Source organism: Buceros rhinoceros, unplaced genomic scaffold (genome assembly GCF_000710305.1).
Source record: "Buceros rhinoceros silvestris isolate BGI_N320 unplaced genomic scaffold, ASM71030v1 scaffold11173, whole genome shotgun sequence".
Classification (NCBI taxonomy): domain Eukaryota; kingdom Metazoa; phylum Chordata; class Aves; order Bucerotiformes; family Bucerotidae; genus Buceros; species Buceros rhinoceros.
In genome coordinates this window covers 80,317-102,292 of record NW_010405486.1, presented here as the reverse complement: position 1 = coordinate 102,292, position 21,976 = coordinate 80,317, and the positions used below count along the sequence as shown (strand labels likewise).

Sequence of the window (21,976 nt, the reverse complement as noted above, 5' to 3'; positions counted from 1 at the left end):
GTCAGCATCAGTGACAGCGTCATGAGCCCCGACAGTGATTCCCTGTGACTAGCGTGGGAAAACAGAAAGTGCCAAAGTTACATGGAACACAAAAGCTGCAAAGTTGATTTCGATACGATGGCAATTCAGCTGCTTAATCCCTTAGATTTACTGTCTTCAAAGACCGCTTTTAATTACATTTTGAGATGTAACTGATAATTATTGCTGTAATTATTTTCTAGGTGCTTGATGGATAAAAACTTCGTAAGAATTGGAAAATGGTTCATAAGACCCTACGACAAGGACGAGAAGCCGGTCAATAAAAGGTAAGGTGGTCTGTAGAGCAAGTGCTGTGCCTGGCAGCGTCGTATGCAGCGTGATGGCAATTTGATGCTGCCTTTTGGTGATAGTTTTTCCACCTCTTGTACCATGTAACAAGTTAAAACACAGATACTATTTGTTCACGTCAGTAATACATAGAAGGAATGAATTTTTCAGATCTTGTTATGATTTTTTTAAGGTAAGAAGCTGAGGTTGGTATTTTTCCCTTAATTCCACAGAATTAATCATGTTTTTTTATATCTTTTGAAAAGTATCTGCCTGTTTTCTCTCATTATACAACAGAATTCCAGGTAGTTATAACAAACAATTTGAATTTCTGGACACTTAACCCCAACTTGATGTTTTAAGCAGTCAAATATTAGTATCTTATTTTCTTTATCGATGCCAGCCTTGATAGACAGCTTTCCCTGATTAGGCAGGCTGACAAGTCAGACCTGTGTGTCTGATGAACACGCTCCTCTGGCAGCAGCAGAACCATGGAGAAGGGCTCGCTGTCTCCACTTGCTCATTGCTATTTCCTCGCCTCGCTCTAAAGGTTACGATGTTCTCAGATCTTCTGGTACTTGCATTTATAGTCATCCGCTAAACAAGTTCTGTCAAAAATAATCTGAGTTAAGCTGAAACACAGATTTTCTAACGGGAATCATTTTGACAGAACTGGGTTAGGAAGTGACTAAACATGCAGTTATGCTGGGAGACGTGAAGGTAATGAGCAAGTGGAGATGCAGTGGGGTGGCAGCTGCTTCATCCAGTGCAGCTATGGTTACAACAGCGAGTCTGGCAGCTGTAGCTACCGCTGGAAATGCTTCTGTAGATCATACTCATCTCCCTCATCTCTGTCGCGCTGCATTGTCTGAAAGCAGAGATGTCTTACCTCTGTTACAGGGCAATCCCGCAAATGGTTGGCTTTGTTCTGTAACAGACTTTGTGTTAATCAGGTACTTCAAGCAGCAGTTGTTTTCAAGATAGAATGCAGTAATTAGACATGGATTTGTCTCCTTTCTAAAAACAGAAAGCATTAACTTTTGTTTGTTTTTTGCTAAGTGGACTTACGCTGTGTCTGTGTAACCTTTGATTTCACATCAGTCATCGCCGTTAGGCAAGAAGCCATTGAAAGGTCCAGTTCTGTCTGTACCTTTCCTAGTCCTGGCTGTATGGAACCACCTTCCTCCCTCCTGTTTCCTCTGCTGCTTTTCTGATCATGCCAAGATCTAGTTAGATTTTCTTGAAGATTAATTCTGTGAAGTGACATAAGTAGTGGCGTCTTTTGCAGCCTCTGGAAAAGGGAGACAGCCCCTTTCAGCAAAAGCTATTTGTTTTATCAACTTTACTGCAGCCTTATTGCTCAGATTAAATGTAGTGGTGAGTCTCATGTGGAGTCTCATGTCTGTTCCTGGCGTGTATCAATTTAAGGAACGAAGCACGTGATGCAGGAGATGGTATCTGTCAAAAACACAGCCATGGAAGGTATCGTTACTTTGAATTCTGGCAGATTGGTGGGTCCTGTGTCGTCTTTCCGCGTGTGTAACACCCAATCACTTGCACAGTGAGGTGATCTGTAGGGGACAATTATGTTTGGAAATACATGTATGGTGTGCACATAAATAACTGGTCTGGAACCTGTTACGAAAAATGAATTCACCTTGAACTTAAATTGTATTTGACATGTTCCTGTATACAAAAGTGACATTTTAATGGATAATTTTAGGGTTGAAGGCTAGGCTCTTGATTTGAGGAAGATAAAGTTTATTGTTGCTTTGTGCAGGTTGTTGGCTTGTCTCATTTTTGATAAAGCACTCGTCACTAGAGATCCTATGGATATACACAATTTTAAAAGCATTTATTTAGCAATCATAACAATGGCCAATTTGAGACAGGTTCTGTGTTGTTTCAGGTTGTTTATTTTTCTGCTATAAATACATCACTGGGCTTAGCCTGTCCTATGGAAAGATGGTAGTAAAGCCTGCAAAAGTCGACAGTAGAGTCAGCTGCGGACGGAAGCAACAAATAGTAGGAGGCTTTGGGGACTAATTTGTCCAGACACTTTTTATTTAATCTTTTAAGCTCTCTTTCTCAGTACAGCACAAAAAGCTGTCTTCACACAGATGAAGTGGTTCACCTTGATTCCACAGGAATTCCTCGTGAAGCTCTTGCTCTAAGCAGCCGCTTGCTGTTGATGAAGCAGTAAGGAGCAGTTGCAGGAAGAAGAGGCCGATAGGTATTTTAGCACTGTGGGCAATGCCTTCATAACCACGAAGCGTGGTGTTTCAAAAAACAGTAGCTGTTAAAATATAAGATCATAGAAATAGATTGCAGGTATTATGTACAGTGATGAAGGTGAAGTCTGGGAACGTGTAATCCCTGTTGAAAATGGGCGCACTGTTCTCCTTGGAGGTGGAGAGAGCGAGCGGGATCTGTGTAGATAGCTACCCCCTTGGGTGGAGAAGAGCTGAGCAGTGCAAATGGTTCCTGCTGGCCAAGCAATGCAAGTGGTTCCAGCGTTGCTCTCAAATTTTCACTTGTGGCAAAGTTAGTCGTCTAAAATTTCCAATGTCCTGAGTTACTAACTTTGTTTCAGGAATTTACTGACAAGTCTTGGACTGGCTATAGCTAAACAGGGAAGGAGTTGAAACTTCTGCGACTGGCTTTCAAGTCATGAGTTCATCCGGGGCCTGTGGTTTTTGAGAATGGCGTTGGAGGAGAAGGGCGGGGAGGTATGTCATTTTAGATTGAAGTGGAGCATGGCAGTGGCCATGACCTAGTTAGTCCTGAGATGTGAAAAGGAGGCCTAAGAACAACAGATGACCTTCCGAGGCAGTGCTAGATACAGCGTGCAAGATGAGCTATCCTGGCTTCTCCAGGAGCAGCGAGGGGGCAGCAGAGGGAGTTACGGACAGGTCCCAGGACCGATGTGTTTTCCTTAGAGTGAGAACCAGATGCTTTTGACAGGAAACGTAGCGCAGAACTTGTGGGTTTTCTTTCCCAAGTGTCTTAAGTATTATGTGTCACTACTGAAACAATTCTTCGTGTTTTGTTGTCTGCTCTACAGCAGTGTGTGTCTAAAATGTGTTTCCTCTCTACTGCTGGAAAATGACAAACTTGCTTATTCATCCACACAACTTCCTGAAGGAGATCTATGTGCTGGGAGCCTGCAGAATTGCTCTGACACAAGGCACTGATAGTGCCTTCCGCTGCCGGGTGAAAATTCATCTTTGCACTTTGTCCAGAATCACTTTCCAAGTTTTGTATGGTGTTTTTTGGGTTTGGAAAGCACCACCATAAAATGTTAAACATCTTACTGACAAAAAAATTGATAAACATCTTATGCAAAAGTCTTTGCTAATTATTTTAGTGATTGTTTTCTTGGTGTGTAGTAGGAAATTGGGGGGGGGAAATCAGTTTGGTTTGACCCATATGAGCAACTTAAAAACAGGTTAACACAACTGTCTTAATTTGCTTAAATGTAAAGAACGTGTTAAAAAAAGTTGCTTTTTGTAGCCTAAATAACCGATGAGTCATTCTGTCTTCCAAAAGTCTGTTGTTTTTTTCTTTAGCCTTAAGAAGAAAAAAGTTTTATTGGTGAAATGCTTGGAGGCAGAGTTAGTTTCCGTTGCTAGGTGAGAGGACGGAAGGTAGGAATGGTATCTAGACATCCCTGTTGCCCTCCGTGCGCTTGAAAGGGTGTGGATGGCAGAGCGCAGTGAATTACAGTCAGGCAAGGAAGCAGAGGTCTGTAATGTGAGTTTCCAAACAGATTTCCCGTAAGAGAGTTGATGATCGTGTGATGCTGATAGAATGTGGGTATTTGGATGACGATGCATGGGCCGTGTCTTAATAAAAAGAGCATCCTAAGCATTCGCATGTCAACTCTCCCCCCTTAGATCTAATCCATGAACTTTCACCACCTTAACAGAGCTGTCAGTACATCCACATCCCATCCTGTGCCATAGCTGTGTTCATTTCTTTGCAAGCATCAAAAGCAGCATTAAACCTGAAAAAACCACTGAAGCCTGCAGACATTTGAAGCACTTCGAGGTCCTGGAAATTGTCACTGCCTTCAGGATCCTGGGAGTAGTCACAGGGCTTATCCAAGTTGTATCTAGATAGGTGATACTAACTCTTGACAGTTCAGCATTGTCGCACGCAATGCTGGTCCTGCCGTGCTGGGAGCTCCTGTCAGTCAGTGTTTTCATCTGAAAACATCAAATTTCGTGAGCCCCAGATAAAGACTGCGGAGCTGAACCAGGAGGAATTGGAAACCAGTGGAACTAGTGCCTGTCCAAGGCTGGAGCGCCTTGTCTGAATCCGATACGGAGCTTTGGTCCTGGCACACAACGTTACACAGGTAATGTCTTTTGGCAAATTGTATTCAGGTGTTTCATTAAGTGATGACAGAATTCAGCAAAAGCATGGTAAAACAAATTTCAGTGATTATTTAAATTGTTAATAAGATCTAAATTCCTCAGCTGAGGAACAGGAACGGGTTGATGGTGCATGTACAGTTTGCTGCAATGTGGGGAGAGTGTCTCCACTTAAAACTGGAGAGGTTTATTTTCTTGAATTTGAGAAAAATAAGCCATACAAATTGTTTTAATTCTGCAGGTTTATACACTTATATTTTAGCCATGTTTAAAAAAATTCAGTAATGTGATCATTGGTGTTTCCTGAAAATGGGGTGTAGTGGTGCTACAGTAATACATACGTACAACGTTCCGACTAACACCATCGTAAATGAGGAAAGACCAGGGAGGAAGACAATAGAAATCAATCTGATTTAATATTCAATAATCTGTGCTTATTCCTGACTTGTCAAAAGAAATGTGATAGAAATAGTCATAAGAAATACCACGTATTTTTCAATAATTTTCCCCACTCCTGTAAAACTAAGCTTTTCTGTTTCCGTTTAAGAGGCTTAGTTCCCAGACACATTTTCACATTTTTGAGGTTTAAATTCTGAAATACTACATTCATCTTTGCTGAGTTTCTGCTCGGTCTTACGGTTTCAATAAAATCGTGCACCAAGCTACTGTGGTTGGTGGATGGGTTGTTTGGGTTTTTTTTAATTCTTAATCTTTTATGTGCTAAAGCCGACTTAATTCTTAGCTTCTCTGAACTACTGGATAGTGTACGCAGAGGAGTACAGTCTGCATTCATATTTCACCAGAAGGAGTAGATATAAAATAAGTGTTCTTCCATGCATTTTTCAGCAAAACCTGGTGTCGCTGATATCAGTATGCTTATATTTATAAATGTTTTAAATTAACTTAATTGCAAGTATATTAATCTAATACCATTAATGACTATAATGTATTTTTACATTGTATAGGTGGAAGACAGCAAACCCTTATTAGCAGCTGAGGGTTACTTAAGGATCCTTAAGGTTACTTAAGCTGCTTTGGGAAAACGATGTTCAAGCACTACCATTTCAGTTACTATGTTCTGTCATGGATAGATGCTGCTGGTAGTCTTTGGTCATCTTGTGTCATGTGCCAAGGATCTTGTACATGAAATTCTTGGTTGAAAATATTAGCACATTGGGCAGGAGAAGAAGCATTTTTTACTGAAGGTCTTAATGTTCGCCTGCTCTGTTACCGAAGTAGCTTTCTAGATAGGCTATGGCGTAAGGCGTGTCCTGTGTTCAATTCCCTGATGATTTTCATTTAAGAAGGAGAATACTAAGGCAGTGTTTTCTAGCAGATGGTAAGCAGTCTGAGAGCGCACACTGTGCCATTTTCACTGGATGTATTACAGAGATCCTAAGTTGTGTTCCCTCTGCGCAGCCCTGCACTATGGGATGTAGCTGCAGCCAGTCTGTTTGTGGCTGCCCTTCAGTAAGTGGAGCAGGAATCTGCAGTAGCAGACTTGTAGCAGCGACCACCAAGGACTGCTGTCTTCATGATAACCACCCAGCCTTTTCATCTTCCTTTCCTGGTGTAAGAGCAGTAAAAAGACAGTGGCAAAGCAACCCAAGGCACCATTTCCTGAGACTCCTTGACCCTTGCCCATCGAGGTGAAGTCCTGGGAACAAGAGAGACTCCCTGTGCTGTGTATATACCCGCTTCTGCCAGTTCAGATGATGCTGTGCAATATCTTACACAGCTGTTTGTGTGGAGCTAAGCCAGGCAGCTCAGATAAAACCTACGGGGTGTTGATAGGTGTGCTGTTGGTTGTGCAGTCCTGTGATACTTTGCATTTTGTTGACAGACATAAGTTTGAAATTCCCGCTTTGCCAGTACACCCTTGTCTTGATGACGGGGGTTATGTTATTGCAGTGACCTCTTTGTATGGATGCAGCATTATCTCAAAGCAGGGCTGCTCCTAATGAAATTTATTACAGTGTTTGCACTGCGTGTTTGGGAGTACCTGTGTGTCTCTGGCAGCCACAGTGGGTCCCTCATTTCATAGGGAAATTCCAGAATAGGAGGGCGTGCAGCAGAATTGGCAAAGGTTGGTAATCTGGTGTCACAGTCTTGTAAAAGAATGTAAGCTCCTTTGTTGGGCTTCTAGTGAGCGTCCAACACAGAAGCAAGGTGCTGCTGACTGACATCTACCAGTTTGAAATGAATTCTTGAAGAATTCTTACCTATTTCTGTCTCGGGAAAGAAAAACGCTGTCTGGCCTGCTGCCTTGAAAGGCAGCCTGTTTTCCTGTGCCCTTCCTGAGTCGGTAGAAATATTCCCAGTGCATTCACAGAGGATCATGGAGCTTTCACAAGTCTGATTTTGGTGAGTTGCCCGAGACTGGGGATTACTGTTTCTTTCTGAAATACCTCAATCCATCCATTTTCAGCATGAGTTTAGAACTACTGTTTCCTTGTAGGACTTCATGCAATCCAGGGTATACAGGATATGTCTGTGGGATAGATGTGCTTCCACATGCAGAGTTCAAGTCACCTCCTTCACCATTTGGGGGGATACAGTGGCATATACTTTTGTGGATTCCAGTTTATAATGCAGACAGTTATCTCTAGAATATTGAAGTTAGGGACTTTTTACTGAATTGGTGAATGTAAATAAACTAATATGTAAAGCTGCTCTTGTTATCTTTAACTTCTGGATTTTGTGAGACTGTCTCTTGAAGTTATTATTTGCTGGCAACATTTATTACACATGCAAATATGTATACATATAAGGCTACTGGAATGCCTATGTGTATTTCAAATATTTGCATTTTTTAAGGTGACTGAGACACTATTTTTCATACTTTTGTAGCTTTTTTACAAGGTAGTTATTTAAACAGTTGAAATATTTTACACTAGGAGGTGAATGAATGGCAAGAGGTTCAAGAAAATCAGAGATGCTGGTTTCTGTTGTCTGTTTCTTTTCTTTTTGGTGCCTTATTTTTAAGTTGTTTGGAAGTGACAGTATCTTCATTAAATGTTTTGGATACACTTGTGTGAGACACTTGAACTCCAGTAATTATATATGAAGCCTGGCTTAATCAGGACTTGGTGACCAATTAGTGAAGTCCCACTAATATTTAAGCTCCTTTTCTCATTATACACTCACTATTGGCACGGTATGTAAAGGATAAACGAAGTGCCCCTGATGTGCTGTTAATTAGATTTGTCAGGACTCCCAGTTGCACTGTCTGCCAAACACAAGTGTTGTCACTTACTGTATCAGTAATGAATTGACTTAAGGGCTTTTGTAGATATTTAGAGGGCCTTGGTTTTGAATTCTTAAATCTGCTGCAGCTGTAGTTGTAGTTACAGCTATAGCTCTGCTTACCGGGCTGCAGGAGCCTCCACAGACAAGAGAGAGCAGCTTGCTTCAATTCCTGAAAATCAGGCTGGATTTTGTGCTTAAACTGATTCAAAATCCTTGCAGGCAGTATGTGGTCTTTTGAGTTCTGCAAAAACAGAGGCACCGCAGGATTTGTTTTCAGTCCAGTTCAGAAGTAAATACACTTCCTTATATTTCCAAATAAAATTGGTGCCTAAAGCCAAAAATTGTTCAATCTCCCTCCAAAAACAGGAAAGAAAATTTCATTTGAAAGCAATTCCATTGAATTACTTCAGTCAACAATAATACCTTTTCCATTCATTTTTCTGACACTTTAATACCTCTTAAAAATAACTTAATCTTGAAATTCAGCTTTGTTTCAGAACAGAGGTTTTTTATTCTGAAAGTCTCTTTTTTGAGATTTATGTACACTGGGACAATTTTTGCTAACCCTTGTTTTCTGAGGACTAGGACTGAACTGGAGTTGTACTGCGGTAGGTTTGATTGATGGGTGTTGTTCCCCTTTAGCCCGCACGGAACCATTTCGTTCTTGGTTAATCTCTCTGCTAGCACACTTTCAAGCATTAATGCTATTTTTGTGATCTTGTCCATTTTCACTGGCTGAAATAATGATTTCAGACTCTGTTTTCGCCTTTCCATCCCTCCAGTCTGTCTTCCCCAGTCTTTGTTTTCCTCTTACTCAGGTTTGGTTGCACACCCTGTCGGTGAGTTCTCTTGGCTGAGCTGGAGCAGGTAGTTCTGTCATCTGTGTGCAATGCCACACGCTCTATTAAGGCGTTGTGCAGTCAGGTGGCTTGATGTGATATAAATGGAAGATTCTGTGACTGATAAATCAAAAAACTTATGGGAAAGCTTTTTTATAAAAGATAATTGGCTGGAGCCGTTTATAAAGCTGAAGAGAAAGCTGAATTAGTCCTGAATGCTTTTAGTGTTTGGCTTATTAAATTTTCAGATTCAGGGTAATAACACAGTTTTGAAGTAGCTTGTCTTTGGTATTACTTTACTGATAGTTTAGAAGATAGTGGACTTGAAAGAACGCTTGTTATACTGTGTATAATCTACATAAGGCTGTAGAAACCAATTCTGCTGTGTAGGACTAGTACTCTAAACAGACCTGTGTTCTTCCTTTCCATAATGAACCAGTTTGCTGTGGGCCGTCCCTTTCATGACTGAAATGAACACTGCGGAGGACCAGTCTGCTGGCATGCAGTAATTAGAGTGGATGCACCTTAAATTAAATCATCATTAATGGACTCTGTTAGCTTCAATTCACTTGGCAACTTGGTAAAGCAAAATCAGTTCTCAGCTAGGGCTCCCATCCATTGGTGAAAGTACAGAAGTAATGCTCGCTGAGGTTCTTGAGTTACTTCTAACCACCTTTCCCCCTCCTGTCAGCCTCTGAGGCTTCATTCTCTCCTTCATAATCCCTGTAACTGAACTCTGTTCCGAGCTTAGTAGTAGTTATTTTTAAACCTGTCCAGAATGGGAGGAGCTGCAGCTAGAGCAGTTGCGTTTGGTGGTACAAACTGGATGGGGTTTGATTAGTAAAGAGTATCAACACTGGTTGTTACTCTTGGATGCTTTCTCTGAGTGCATTGTAGCAAGAAGTGTTGACTGGCGACCAGGCTTTCAGTTTTCGTCTTTGAAAACTCCCCAGAAGACCAGCTTTTTCACTGGGAAGAGTATAGTGGCATGGCTAGGGAGGAAGAGGCTCTGGCAACAGATGTGTGATTGCCTGCACACCTTCCTCAAACTGAGATTTCAGGGTGAATTGTTGAGGAGTTTTGCCCTTGGAGGGCAAAACCTCAGGAAGAAGCTTTCTGTCCTCCTGCTCAGGGTTGCACAGTACACCTAGTTCCTTCAGCCTGAACTTCAGACAAGTTAAATGTGGTCTAAGCCTGAGACAAGGTGAAGAGCTTGTGCGGGGCAGGCCATTTCTCACTCACCAGTGCTGGGCAGCTGTCAAGTCCTCTTATGCTGACAGAGAAGTGACTTTCCACATTTTGAGTGTGTGCCCTTAGGAAGATGAGAAATCCTTGGGCAAGCGAGCCAAACACTGGGTAGAATTTTGAATAAGAGAATTGGTACCACTTGCTGTGTTCGGGGCTGAGCTGACTGGATTCTCGTTAGGTAGGATATATCCACTTGGATGGCTCTTGCTGCTGACTTACAGTGTCAGCAGTCCTCTCTTTCCCACTGTCAGTCACAGCAGACATTATATTTATGTCTTCTTTCTGAGAAATCGATTAACATAAAAAACACCCCTAATAAATCAGACTGCATTTAGTCTCTAGACTTCACCCCAATAATAAGGTGAAGACTGAGTAATTACTAAGGCATAGACCTTTTTTCCAGGTGCCCAGCAGGGCTCATCTCTTCCAGTTTTGGCAAATTTACCTTTTTTACCGATAACATGGTTCATGCTGCCATCTACTGACATCACGTTTTGTCATTGCAGCAGGGGATCAAGTCATGGCCTGCCACTGTGGTAAAACATGTGGTCCCCGCTGCTTTGTTGTAATTGTACCTCTGCAGATCGGCCATTTCAGCGCTTGGACGTGGATGCTGTGCTTCAGGATTTAAAGTGCTGCTCTGGGATTAGCTTGTGTCCGTTACAAAGTGTTCAGAGTACAGAGAAGAAGGCAGCTCTAAACCCTGAAACTGTGCGTGTGTAGGATGATTTCAGTCACTATTTTGGTCAGGGTTCATCTGTCCAGGGAGGTACAGGTGAAGTATGCTCTGATCTCAAGTCACTTGTGTGGCAGCGCCTTTTGATCCTTGGTGGTGTGTCAGGAAAAAAACACCCACTCCTCAGGCATCATTGGATTTAACGATGTCCATGTGAACCTCTTCTGTGTGTGACTTTCAAAATACTTTCTTCCTACATGAGCAGACTTCCCCCTTTTCTCTCCACTCTTTTTTCTTGGCTTTGTTTGTTGTAGAAGATTTCTGAGAACCAGTTCAGATGTGGACTGAAAAGCACTTTTCTTAAGGTGTTCGGTGTAGAGATTGCCATCTTTAAGTTCAACAGTGCATTACCAGCTATGAGAACGGTTGGAAAAATTGAAACTTGCATGGAGAAAATGACACACCACCCCCCACCTCTGCCCCACGCTGATTGTCTGTATTGGTGTGAATATGATGGAGGCATTCCATGTGAAGTGGGAGCCACCACCTTGTAGGTAGTTACGTGAATCGTACAAGGACTTCCAAAATATGATCTGATTCACGACGTGATGTGGGAGAGCAAGACTCTAATCCTAATGGCTACTCCGGCTGCAGTTATGACTGGACTGTTAGGAGAAGAAACGTAGGACAGGATTGTAATTCAGGGGTAGATGGAATTTCCCACCAAAGAAGGGAATTTTCTGTCTTTCTTGACGAAAGCAAGCTGCAAAAATTACTTTGAGGGATCTCATTTCTTTTTAGTCTCTTTGTGTTACCAGCTGCTAAAGACACAGGGAACTGCAAGTGTTTTTTGGATGATGATATCGGTACATTTAATTATATAATTTCCATCTGTTGACTGGAAAGCTGATGGAGAAGATCTGAAAGAAGAACCTTTTTTTTTTTTCCTTTCTGAAGGATCCATCAGCCTCGTTTATGAAATTGGATGTCTAATGCATGGAATTATCTTTTTACAAGTCTTCAGAAACATGTCTGCGTGTACACACAGCATTGCTTAAACTGTTCAGGATCTGATGTTTTGAAGAACAGTTCCCGAGCACAGGGACATATAGTGAAATCATTTACTGTCCCACCCAGTTCCTAGGAAAACATTTAATTTTGGAAGGAGCGGAAATGTTGCCTGCAGGGTTTCAGATCCCGTCTGCTTTACACACAGCCACGAGACAGATGTGGTATTTACCCAAGTAAGATAAAAAGCGGCGTAATACGGCCACTCTGGATGTTTCAGGAAGCTGTCTGCTGTTATGAGCTTCTCGTTTCTTAAATAGAAATATACCCAGATACTCCTCTTAGATAATCCCCTAACGTAAAACTGGTCTCCAGCAATGGTCAGAAGGAGGGCAGCCTAGGGAAGACTGTAAGGTCATGCCAAGAATACAGTTATTCTTCTGTATGCTCAGTCAGCTTCCTGCTGGTTTTGGCAGTACAACTCGACATATTTTTGAGTTTAACAACTATTGATGAATTTTTCTTTTGTGAGTTTAATTGAGTTTGAACCCACACAGAATGTCATCATGCACAAATACTTACTGGTAATTAATACCATAGCTCTTCTATGCAGTAGGTGGGAAAAAGTCTGGGGCTTATATTTTAATTTTTTCATTCCTTAGCGTAGTGTTAAGTCTTCTCGTATGAAGGAGAGAATGTAACTGTATAGTTTTTTGTCTCTTTTTGATTTTAGTGCACATCTACTCTCTGCCTGTTCAGTTTATTCTCCTTCACAATGAAGCCGCCGTATGTATTTAGCTGTTCTTCGTGTGGAAACCATTCTGTATCTCTTCCTTTCTCGTTACCTCCTTGAGCATCTCTTATTTCTAAGGTCATTCCTTTAGACTGAGAAGGTTCAGGATGGCACCTGTTTTCACATGGGTTTCTGGGCTGTTGCAGTGGTCCCTTCTGTTCCTTCTGCAGCCCTTTCCAAATTCTGAACACTGTTGTGTTCCTTGTTTGGGGCTTTTTGTGATTTCTGAACTGATGTATCTCTGTAGCAATGTTTACTTATAGATTCAAGAACTTTTTTTCTGACCAGTAGTATCTTGTTCAAAGCCAGAATCCTGAAGAATTTTTTTTTTTTCTCCTGCACCTTTTCTGTATGCTTATCTGTATTGAATTTCATTTGTGGGTGTGGTTTTGGGTTTTTTATTCTTCCAGTCACTGACTCTTGTGAAAGTGGACTTTGACTGGAGTTCTGGTTTTTGTATTTTTTGTCATCAGAGTAGTAGCAGAATTTGTTACTGTGCTGTTTGCCCTCTTCTAATTCTCATTATTTAGTCTTAATAATTGTGGCATTTCTTTTAAATGCAAAGTTAAGTCAAGGACTGTGTCTCAGTACTGTGAAGAAATCAAAAGAGGCTGAGTGATCTCTGGAGAGGTGCTTCAGTAGCTGTAGTGTTTGTATGAACGAGAGGACTAACAGCACTAATTAAAGTAAGCTGGAGCAGTGTGCAGACTGCCCCGCGCAGGCCTGGGTAGTACAGCATGATCCAATTGTATTTATCATAAAAATCAGTAGGGAAATAAATAGCTTAGTGATGAAGTTACCGCAGACAAAGCTGTTGTAAATGAAAGAATTAAATATTTTAAAACAGTTGATTGAGAAATTTTACTAGTGAATGGGTTTAATTATCCATTCCCCCACCCTGTGCGTTATTACTTAATTTTACTTACAGGAGACAACGCTAATACTGCTAATGGGACGAAATCTCTTTTTCTACTACAGTGAATGTTTTCTTAATACATAATAAAGCGTGCAGCATAGCGGGGTTTTCTGCTGCCCCTCATTTTTTCTTAAAGGCCACTATTCTTGCAAAAATGTGAATGTTCACAATCATGTCACACGTTCACTGGTAATTTCAACTGTATTCTCATTTTCCCTTTATGTAGCATTTATGATCTTTGAAGATTCATTTTGGATGTAAATGACTAGTTCAAGAGTATAAAAAGAAAAAATCTATTTAATGTTACAAATTTGAATGACTGTTTTATGGGAGTGGAGATGATTTACTTTAAGTGGAAAAATAAGCTAGTCAATCCTGTTACAATATACTGTCATAACAGCGCTCTGGGAATGGAGCGTTAGTTCATGATTTTTGGTTTGTTCAAGTTGCAATCTGTAAACTGCCATTTTGAGACCAGACTGACTTTGGTTTATGGCATATTTTTCATGAAAGTTCTTTTGTTTATATATTTATTTTTAAGAGCAGCTTCATGCACTGTAGCTTTGTCATTTGTGTGGTATTACAGAGAAATCCAACTCTCCTGGAGAACAGATGGGCCCATAAACTTCACCAAACTGCCATACTTAATTTAGAATCTATTTCTGACGTAATGCAATCAACAGCAACAAAACACTAAAAATAGCGTTGCTGCCTTTCAGACCGTCTTGGTGCCTTTCTGCTTTCTGACAGCAGGCTCGACGTTTACTTATGCGCTCGTACGACCTGTCTGCTACTTGGAGCGGTCCTTTTTTTCTGCTCACTGTTTTGTTGTGGACTGCTTTTATAAAGCTGAGCTTGTGATTTCCTTGATGCAAAACTCAAGAGATCAGACTGAGAATACTTGCCTTCCACCTCCTCTGGAGCTGGGGGGATATTGCTCTCTGGGTCATGTTACAAGAGGTTGTGAGATAGTTATTTCAAGCTTTAAACATTTCTGAGCTCTTTGAAGAGGGCATTGCTCTTTAAATGACAGCGTTTGTAATCTGAAGAAATAATCTGAACCAAAATCATTTTAAAATGTTAATAAACCATTAGAATCACAATTGAAATCAAGTGCCTATGCAGCTGGCAGCGTTACAGTACCTCCACCTGTCTTTACCTTCACAGATGGGTACTTCTCTGGAATTCCACTGGCTTTTTTGGAAAGGACTGAGCTGACTTTATTGACATCCTTTTAGTGTTCAGTTTTTAAATATTGTTACTTTTTATAAAAGTCTCCATAAAAGCCAGTCATGAATTTTTACATAGTGCATTGGTAGCATATTAAAGCAACTAAATAAATTAAAGCGGTTAATAGCAAAAAGTACACTGGAAGTGCAAATATATATTAAGCAAGAAAAAGATGTGGTTGGTTACACTCACAAAACAAGGGGATCCGAGTAGGCTGTGTTTATTAGTCAGATGACACTGCAAAATAAGATCAATGTCTTTCTGCCAAAAGCAAGCAGATCACCCGCTGAACTGCACAGAAGACTCATTTCTCTTCTACTGTTCCCAAACCTGTAAGATAGTTTTTCATCATTGTTAAAAATCTTGAGAAACTTGTTTTTGGTGGCAGTTAATAGCATCTGTGTGATTTAATGTGCAGGTAGCTGCTTGTAGGTTTCCAGGCATGTTTAGGCACTGACTTCACATGTCATTCAGTTGGAGTTGGGCATTATTTGTTTCTTGTAGATGCTGCTTGGTGTCTTTCTGTCTTGCAGCAACTAATTGCTTTGAAAATCTAGCTCCAGAGTTAGTTGGTGACGTAAGTCCTGTGTTCCAAAGGGAGTAAAGAATATTAAATCCAACTGAGAGTTTGTGTGATGATGTATTTTAAATGCCTGGTTTTTGAAAAAGGACTTAAACGTTCCAGTTTCATATGAAAGCTTTAATACTGTCAGTGCTCCTGTTAGCTCTCTTTCACAGTCAGCTCTTCCACAGTCCTGGTTAAATGAGGGAGGCTTTTCCAGCTGTTTTTGAGAATGGCAATAGAAACACGTATTTGTTAACGTTTTTATTTTTGAATAGAATTGTTTCACTTTGCCTTCATACGGCTGTGAGTGTGCATATGTGCACATAATCTCAAAATATAATTTTAAAGCACGTAGATTCTGTCACATGCTAGCGAATATAGTTCATGAGCAAAAACCTCTCAGCTGACACGCTGCTCTTCCTGCCTGCCTTTGTTTTGAAACAATTCTGGAGCATCTGTCATTGTTTCACACAATTTCCTGCAAAGCTGCCTGTGGCAGTTGCACTCATTCTTTATTACCCAAGGGCTTTGCTAGCAATAAAATAATGTATCTGACTACCTAATAGCCTAATATTCAGCCTTCCCTGGAGAAGTGGGAGTGGAAAGCTGTTTTTACTTTCTTTTTAGCTGACCATGCAAACCTGATCCTGCCTGAGAAGCTTTTCTCTGTATTGTCAGTGAAGCAGAAGGGCTCTCCTGTGCTGATGGCTTGTCTAGCTGGTCCCTTCTCTGTGCCAAGAAATGGCACTGATCAAGGGGTGTTAAAGTTCTGCCTTAATACAGATGACACATCTGCATACGATTATCTTTTTAACACCCCCTTGGTTTTCTGCTTTGTTTGCTTATTAGTTTAGAGGCCCCTTATACTGAAATAAGCTGTTAAAAGGGTACAAAAATAGGCCTGCAGATGCCTAGACTCTGCTTGTCCGCCATTACGGCAGATGCGCGCGTGTTACATCTTCTGTACGTCTCCATAGATAGGTATGTGTTGCTGCTGATCTTTTGAACTTGGTTTTTTGATAATTTTCAGATGCTTTTAGTGAAAAGCTGAAATGCATACACAGAGCTGCTCTTCTGTTTTGTAGTTGAATAAATGAGTGCTTTGTCTATAGAAATTTTTCTGTGAAAACCTAATAACAGCAACTAGAATTAATTTCAGTTTTCTAAACCAAATGGTATTGCTTAAAGATCAAGATTTAGTAAACATTTCACTATTAGTAAACTTTGCATTTGAACAGTTCCACTGGGATTCCTTATAAAACCTGATACAGATATGTTTGAGGAGTTAAACAACGATGTGTCGGTGCTGGAAAACCCCAACCATGAACCTACTCTGCTAGTATGCCCTATAACAGAATGTTATTAAAAACAAACAAAAAGAGCCCAAACTTGACAAAAAAACCTGTCCTAAAAAACCAGAAGTCATAGAGCAAAGGAATACTTAACCACTGTTTAGTTATTTTACTTTCAAATGAGTCACAAATAAAAAGATGTTAATATAGGTTTGACTTAGCATGAGGTGGGCCTTGTGGGTAATGAAAAGTGAGAGAAACTAATGAGAGTAATAGTCTGGAAACGGGCTTGTGGGTGAGTTTCTCACGGTGAGTGTAAACTCGATATACTTCTATACTAGAGAAATGAGAAGTGCAGTGTGCTCTGAAAGGGGGTACCTGATGAGATGAGAAATGCATTTTGAATGTTCCAGTTACAAGACCACGTAGGAAGTATCGTAAGTGACACGTGCTCGGTGTAGTAGTGTGCTGACTCCGTCTGCAGTTTGGTTACTTCAGGTTCTTGTCTTGAAGCTGCACATGATTTCAGAATATCGCATTCCATTGAAGCCATTGTAACCGCAGGATTGGTTAAAGTTATGTCCTTACTTCCTTGTCTGGCTGAATTAGGGGTCAGTCTTCATTTGTGCATTCCAAACTCATGAGCAGCTTCAAAGAAATTCTTTTCGCAGCCCATCAGCCTGCCAGTGGACCTTCAGCTTTCTGATCTGAACGGGGAGCCCCAGTCTCCATTGTAAACTGGGCTGTTTCCTACCGCAGGTATGAGCTGTGGTGGTGTGATATGCTGTAAAGGCTTAACGAGCAGATAAGCTGCCTGACTGACTTCTGGACTTTCCGCTTGCAGAGCAGTCCGGCAATCCTGGGTGTCTATTAATAAACCCCTTCCGGAGGTGCCAATACACATAAAACCAGGAATGGTGTGTTCGCGTTACACATTCACGTTCTGCTGCCTCATGCCGGATACATATTACTCACCTGTCTTTATGGTTAATTCGTTAACCACATACCAGTCATGCACCTACACAATCTGAAGCTTGCCCAGCGTGCCATTCGGTTCCAAAGGACATCATCTGTTTGGCTATATTTACTCACAGGATGGAGGGACTTAGTTTCATCCTCCCTCCTTCCCGTATGACCTTTAGTTTTGTACAGGTGATCGTATGAGATTGGTCCTGTATGGGTGTATGAATATCTCTGTATGTGTGCTTGGAAATACCGTGAGCTCCTCATCGCTGCTGTGTTATTTCTTTCTTCTAATTAAAATTTGATTTTGTGGGCTTATTTTGTTGGCAGAACACACACAGTATAGCCAGTTTTTCAAGACGCGCTTCAAGAATGAAGTTGTATTTTTGGGAGCTTATTTTTAGATGTTAATTTTTTGGCCAGATAACTTATAATTTAAGTCAACATTTAGATTTTTTTCTTGTTTGCCACTTACTCTGACCAAGTCTTCATAGCAGATAGTAGCATTTTAAGAATCTTAAAATCTTTTTGATTAAAATTTTGCCTTTTAACTGTAGCATTATGAGAACGCTTGCTAATTGTTGAAAAACGTTAGCTGAGCTGTTCCACCCAGGTCATTTTAATGTTGCGAGAGTGTTGTTGAAAGTAAGAGGGGAATGCAGGTAGCATGATGATTTTCCAATGAAAGAAATTATTCTAATGCAGAGTTCGTATTTATATCTGTATCTTCAAAAGAGGGTATACTGTAGTATTATTTTGTCATTTCTCATAATTCCATTGTGCTAGACTAAAATTAAACTGTGGCAACCACCAGTTCTAAACTAACACAAGAGGAAGCAGCCAAAGCCATGTAAGAAAACTGTGATACAGGATTGGCCTCTCTAATAATGGCGAGTTGACTGTCTTCAGGCAATAGCTGAACACTTGCTAGCATCGTCTGTTGAATAGTTTGCCCAAAGGTGCGAGCTGAAACACCAATATGGGCAGCCAGAATTGACGAGGACAAGGTAGAATTAACATGGCCTTTACTTTGTAGTCCACTCTCTAGCCGTTGCCAACTCGCTCTTGGTACAGCGAACGGCTCACCCTGTGCAGCTGCCACACGGAGACGCTGCCATACTCAGTAGCTGGTTCAGTGTGGCTGATGAAGAGATGGAGTGCTGGATCCTGGCAAGGTGTGTTTGTTGCTAGAATTTCTTACCCCCTCTGTCACGAGGAGTTTGCTATAGAAAACCCACCTGAAAGAAATAGCAGTCACAGTTCTGATCCACTGCTGGGAACAGAACCTTTCTTCTGGAGTGGGGTGGCAGCCTTTGCAGCCCACCCAAGTGACTGGAGGTAGAAATGGCACATCTTGCAGGAGCTTCTGGTGAAGTCCTTTGTGAAGTGTTGTCAGGGAAGCCAGCCAAATCCCGGGAGTGGTTGAATTCAACTTCTTTTAAATGTATGTCTGTTTTTACTTAACTTTTTCCTTTATTCTACTGAGAATCTACTTAAAATACTGTGATTGAAGGTGGACACCAACATGAGAATTACTTATTCCTCAGGTTTATACCGTTTTTTACTATTGGTTTAAAAAAGAAAACAAATGACCCTGCCCTGAGATGTGGTTGGGAAAGCGTGAAGGGTAATTCTGTCTTTTTGTGACTATTTCTGATGCGTTTATGTTGTTTACCCATTTTTAACCCAGGCCGTTTAATTCTGTGAGCGCAGGTTAGACACTTGTTCGTGTGTTACAGGTAGAGAATGCAAAGGTGTGGTACAAAGTTGCCTCAGATGGGCTAACAGAACGGAGTGTTCTTCATCCTGCCCTCTGGAAGAGAAGGGTCGAGTCACGTTAGTGTTTGAAGCAAGCCGACACGACTGCAGGGGACTAACTCCTGCTACGAGTCGAGAACTCATGTGCAGGCTTACAGCTTCTGTCTGCCTCCATGGTGCGAAATCTGGTTTCTTCAGCTCAATGGTTGCAGTCAGCACATCTAGAAGGAAAGAAATCGTGGAGAAATATTTCTTCAAGTGACCTAAATATTTTTTCTTATTCCTAAGCTCAGCTATGTGTTACTCTGCACATGCAACGTTAATAGGATCAGATAATACCAAGGACTTGCTCTTTTTTTTTTCATAATTATCTGTTTAACCTTGTGATTGAGGGTAATGTATCTTCTCCATCTGTTACTAATTCAGCTGAAGTATAACTAGTTTATCTGTTGGAGGCTGTTGGCTTAAAGCTGATGGATCACTGTGAGAAGCTATGAACAGTCTAATTAATTGATTTTATATAATTTTTAAAGGTAAAAATGGCTATTTGATGCAGGCCACCAGAATGAATTCTAGGTCAAAAAATTTCAAAGCCATGTTAATTCTGATAGATGTTTTGCAGTTGTTGAGAAGGGATTTTGTAGATGCTGTTTCAACTTCCATGTTCCAAAACTCATCACTGCACTTCACACTAATGAACAGACTGGGGAAAGAAGCCAAGAAATTAATGGACCATAGAAACTAAATTACCCTTTCAACCCTGAAGGAAGTCTTCTCTCGTACTCAACTCAGGAATTGATCCTACACAAGGAAAACAGAACCTGCTAAAGCCATTTCACGGCAGCATTTTGCCCTGGTATGAAATCTGCGTAGTTTTTACAAAACCAGACCACATCTTGGTTCTGAATAATTTTCCTAGATTGAGATTTCTTTCAAATTTGGCATCTATCTGAAGTGAATTTTTTTTTGTGGTTTTTTTTGTTGTTGCCTCTGCTCCTTTGATTTCCTGTGGCTGCTGGGAAATGGAAATCCTTTCTGGTTTATGAAGAGAGGTTCAGAAGTGGAAATTCTGGGCTAACTTGGATGAGTATTGCACGATCAGCCTTTGTTATGTTGTGGAAGAACAGATTGTAAGGAAAAACATAGTTAACTACAAAGTTCTCGTGAGACACATGTTTTTAGGTACTTTAAGAATCTTGGTATTGTTTGCTTTAGAAAAAAAAAGCTGTCCGGAATCCAGTCTGTAATTTGTTTCATATGGCCACGAGGGCAGTGTGCGCGCTGTTTCCAGCCGGGGCTGCGTACTGCTTCATGAGTAGGCATCGGTAGGTGGTGAGGACAATACCTGCAGCTGCAGTTGTTAGAGATGTTGCCAGTTTTCCCAGTACTGCTCAGTTCCTTAAACCATTATATGTCTTACTCCAGGAACTCCGTACTGCAGAAAGATGTTGCCCTCCTCCCGCAACCCAGACATATGCAGTGTCTCACAGCCAGTCGCCTGTTTGCATGTTCACTCAGGTGACCTTATTCTTACACTTGACGTGTAGGCTATGCCATCATTATACGTATGCTTTTACAGAAAGGTTAATATGGACGTTGTCAGCATCGCTGCAACAGTGCAGTGAAAATGATGGATTTTCATCATGTGTGCCTCCCCATTCCGACCTCTACCTGCTCACCAGAGTGACTTCAACAGCTAGGGCTACTGAAAAGGCTTTCTGTACTTAGTGCTTGTGAAGAAATGAACCCCCAAACCTGTCTAACGCTGCTGGAGCTGAAATTGAACATGGAATTGCCGTGTTCACATGGTTTAATGTCATTCTACTAGAAAAGGTAACTGGTCATCCAGATTCATCTCCAGTAAGGTTTTTGCCAGCATAGCTGTGTCTGTGAGGGATGGAGGGGCTTGGAGCTTGCCTCTTCATGCCAGCAAAAGCTTTGAAGTGTTGGCTATGTTTCACTAGGATTTTAGACCTGAAAATCGCCTCCCATGATCCATACTCTTCTCAGCTTAAGAGAGTTGTATTTTTTCTCTTCGTGGTTTTTTTAAATTTGTTTTCCAAGAAGAGATCAATGAAATGGGTTGGGAGAACTGACTAGGTGTCCTGAATGAGGTAAGCTGTTTCCAATTCTTCTAACTCTTAGGAGTACCAGAAAGAGCAGTTTCCCTTAAAGCTTGTAGGGCACTAGGTGTGTGATTGAAATGAGAGGAATATCGTGTTCTGTGAGCCAGCTGCCAGCCTCTCGGGCTTAGGCAGTACGGGGATAACCACAGTAGATTGATGCAGGAATTTTGATACAGGTCTCAGCTGGAAACTGGCGACTTGTGTGACAACAGTAATTACTACATAGGAAGTTCCATAGGAATACGTAAATATATTTTCACAAACATATAATTTAATTCTTATTGAAATGGTTCTTCCTCTAAGCAAAAGTTGAAAGTTATGTTTATCTGAAATACAAATGTGTAGCTTTTTACATGATGTTAGAAATTTCTGTGTAGTGCGTACACATTGACAGAAACAGATTGTCTCATTGCTGCTGCTGCTCATTGCAAGTTGCTGCCTGTCTAAACATAAAATGTTCACAACTTTGGTTACTTAGGTAGTATTGGTCAGTGTAACAAAAATCCTAACACTGAAGAGTGGTTTTACACTTAATATTTACAGAAGGATTGTGTAAAATTTGATATTCCAAGGCAGCTTTTTTCTTCTTTGAAAGTCTGTCGTAACTAGCAGTGTCTTAGAGGGGAAAGAG

The 21,976-nt window shown here is 40.9% G+C and overlaps 1 protein-coding gene across 1 annotated transcript in view; it reads left to right on the top strand.

Moving 5' to 3' along the window:
• Positions 1-221: 221 nt before the first annotated feature.
• MED13L (mediator complex subunit 13-like) overlaps positions 222-21,976 on the top strand; it is a gene marked incomplete at its 5' end in the record, with an annotated part of 94,508 nt that continues 72,753 nt past the window's right edge. Inside the window, one exon of the mRNA XM_010133764.1 lies at positions 222-305. Coding sequence (XP_010132066.1) covers positions 222-305 — 84 coding nt within the window. The remainder of the gene's footprint in view (positions 306-21,976) is intronic.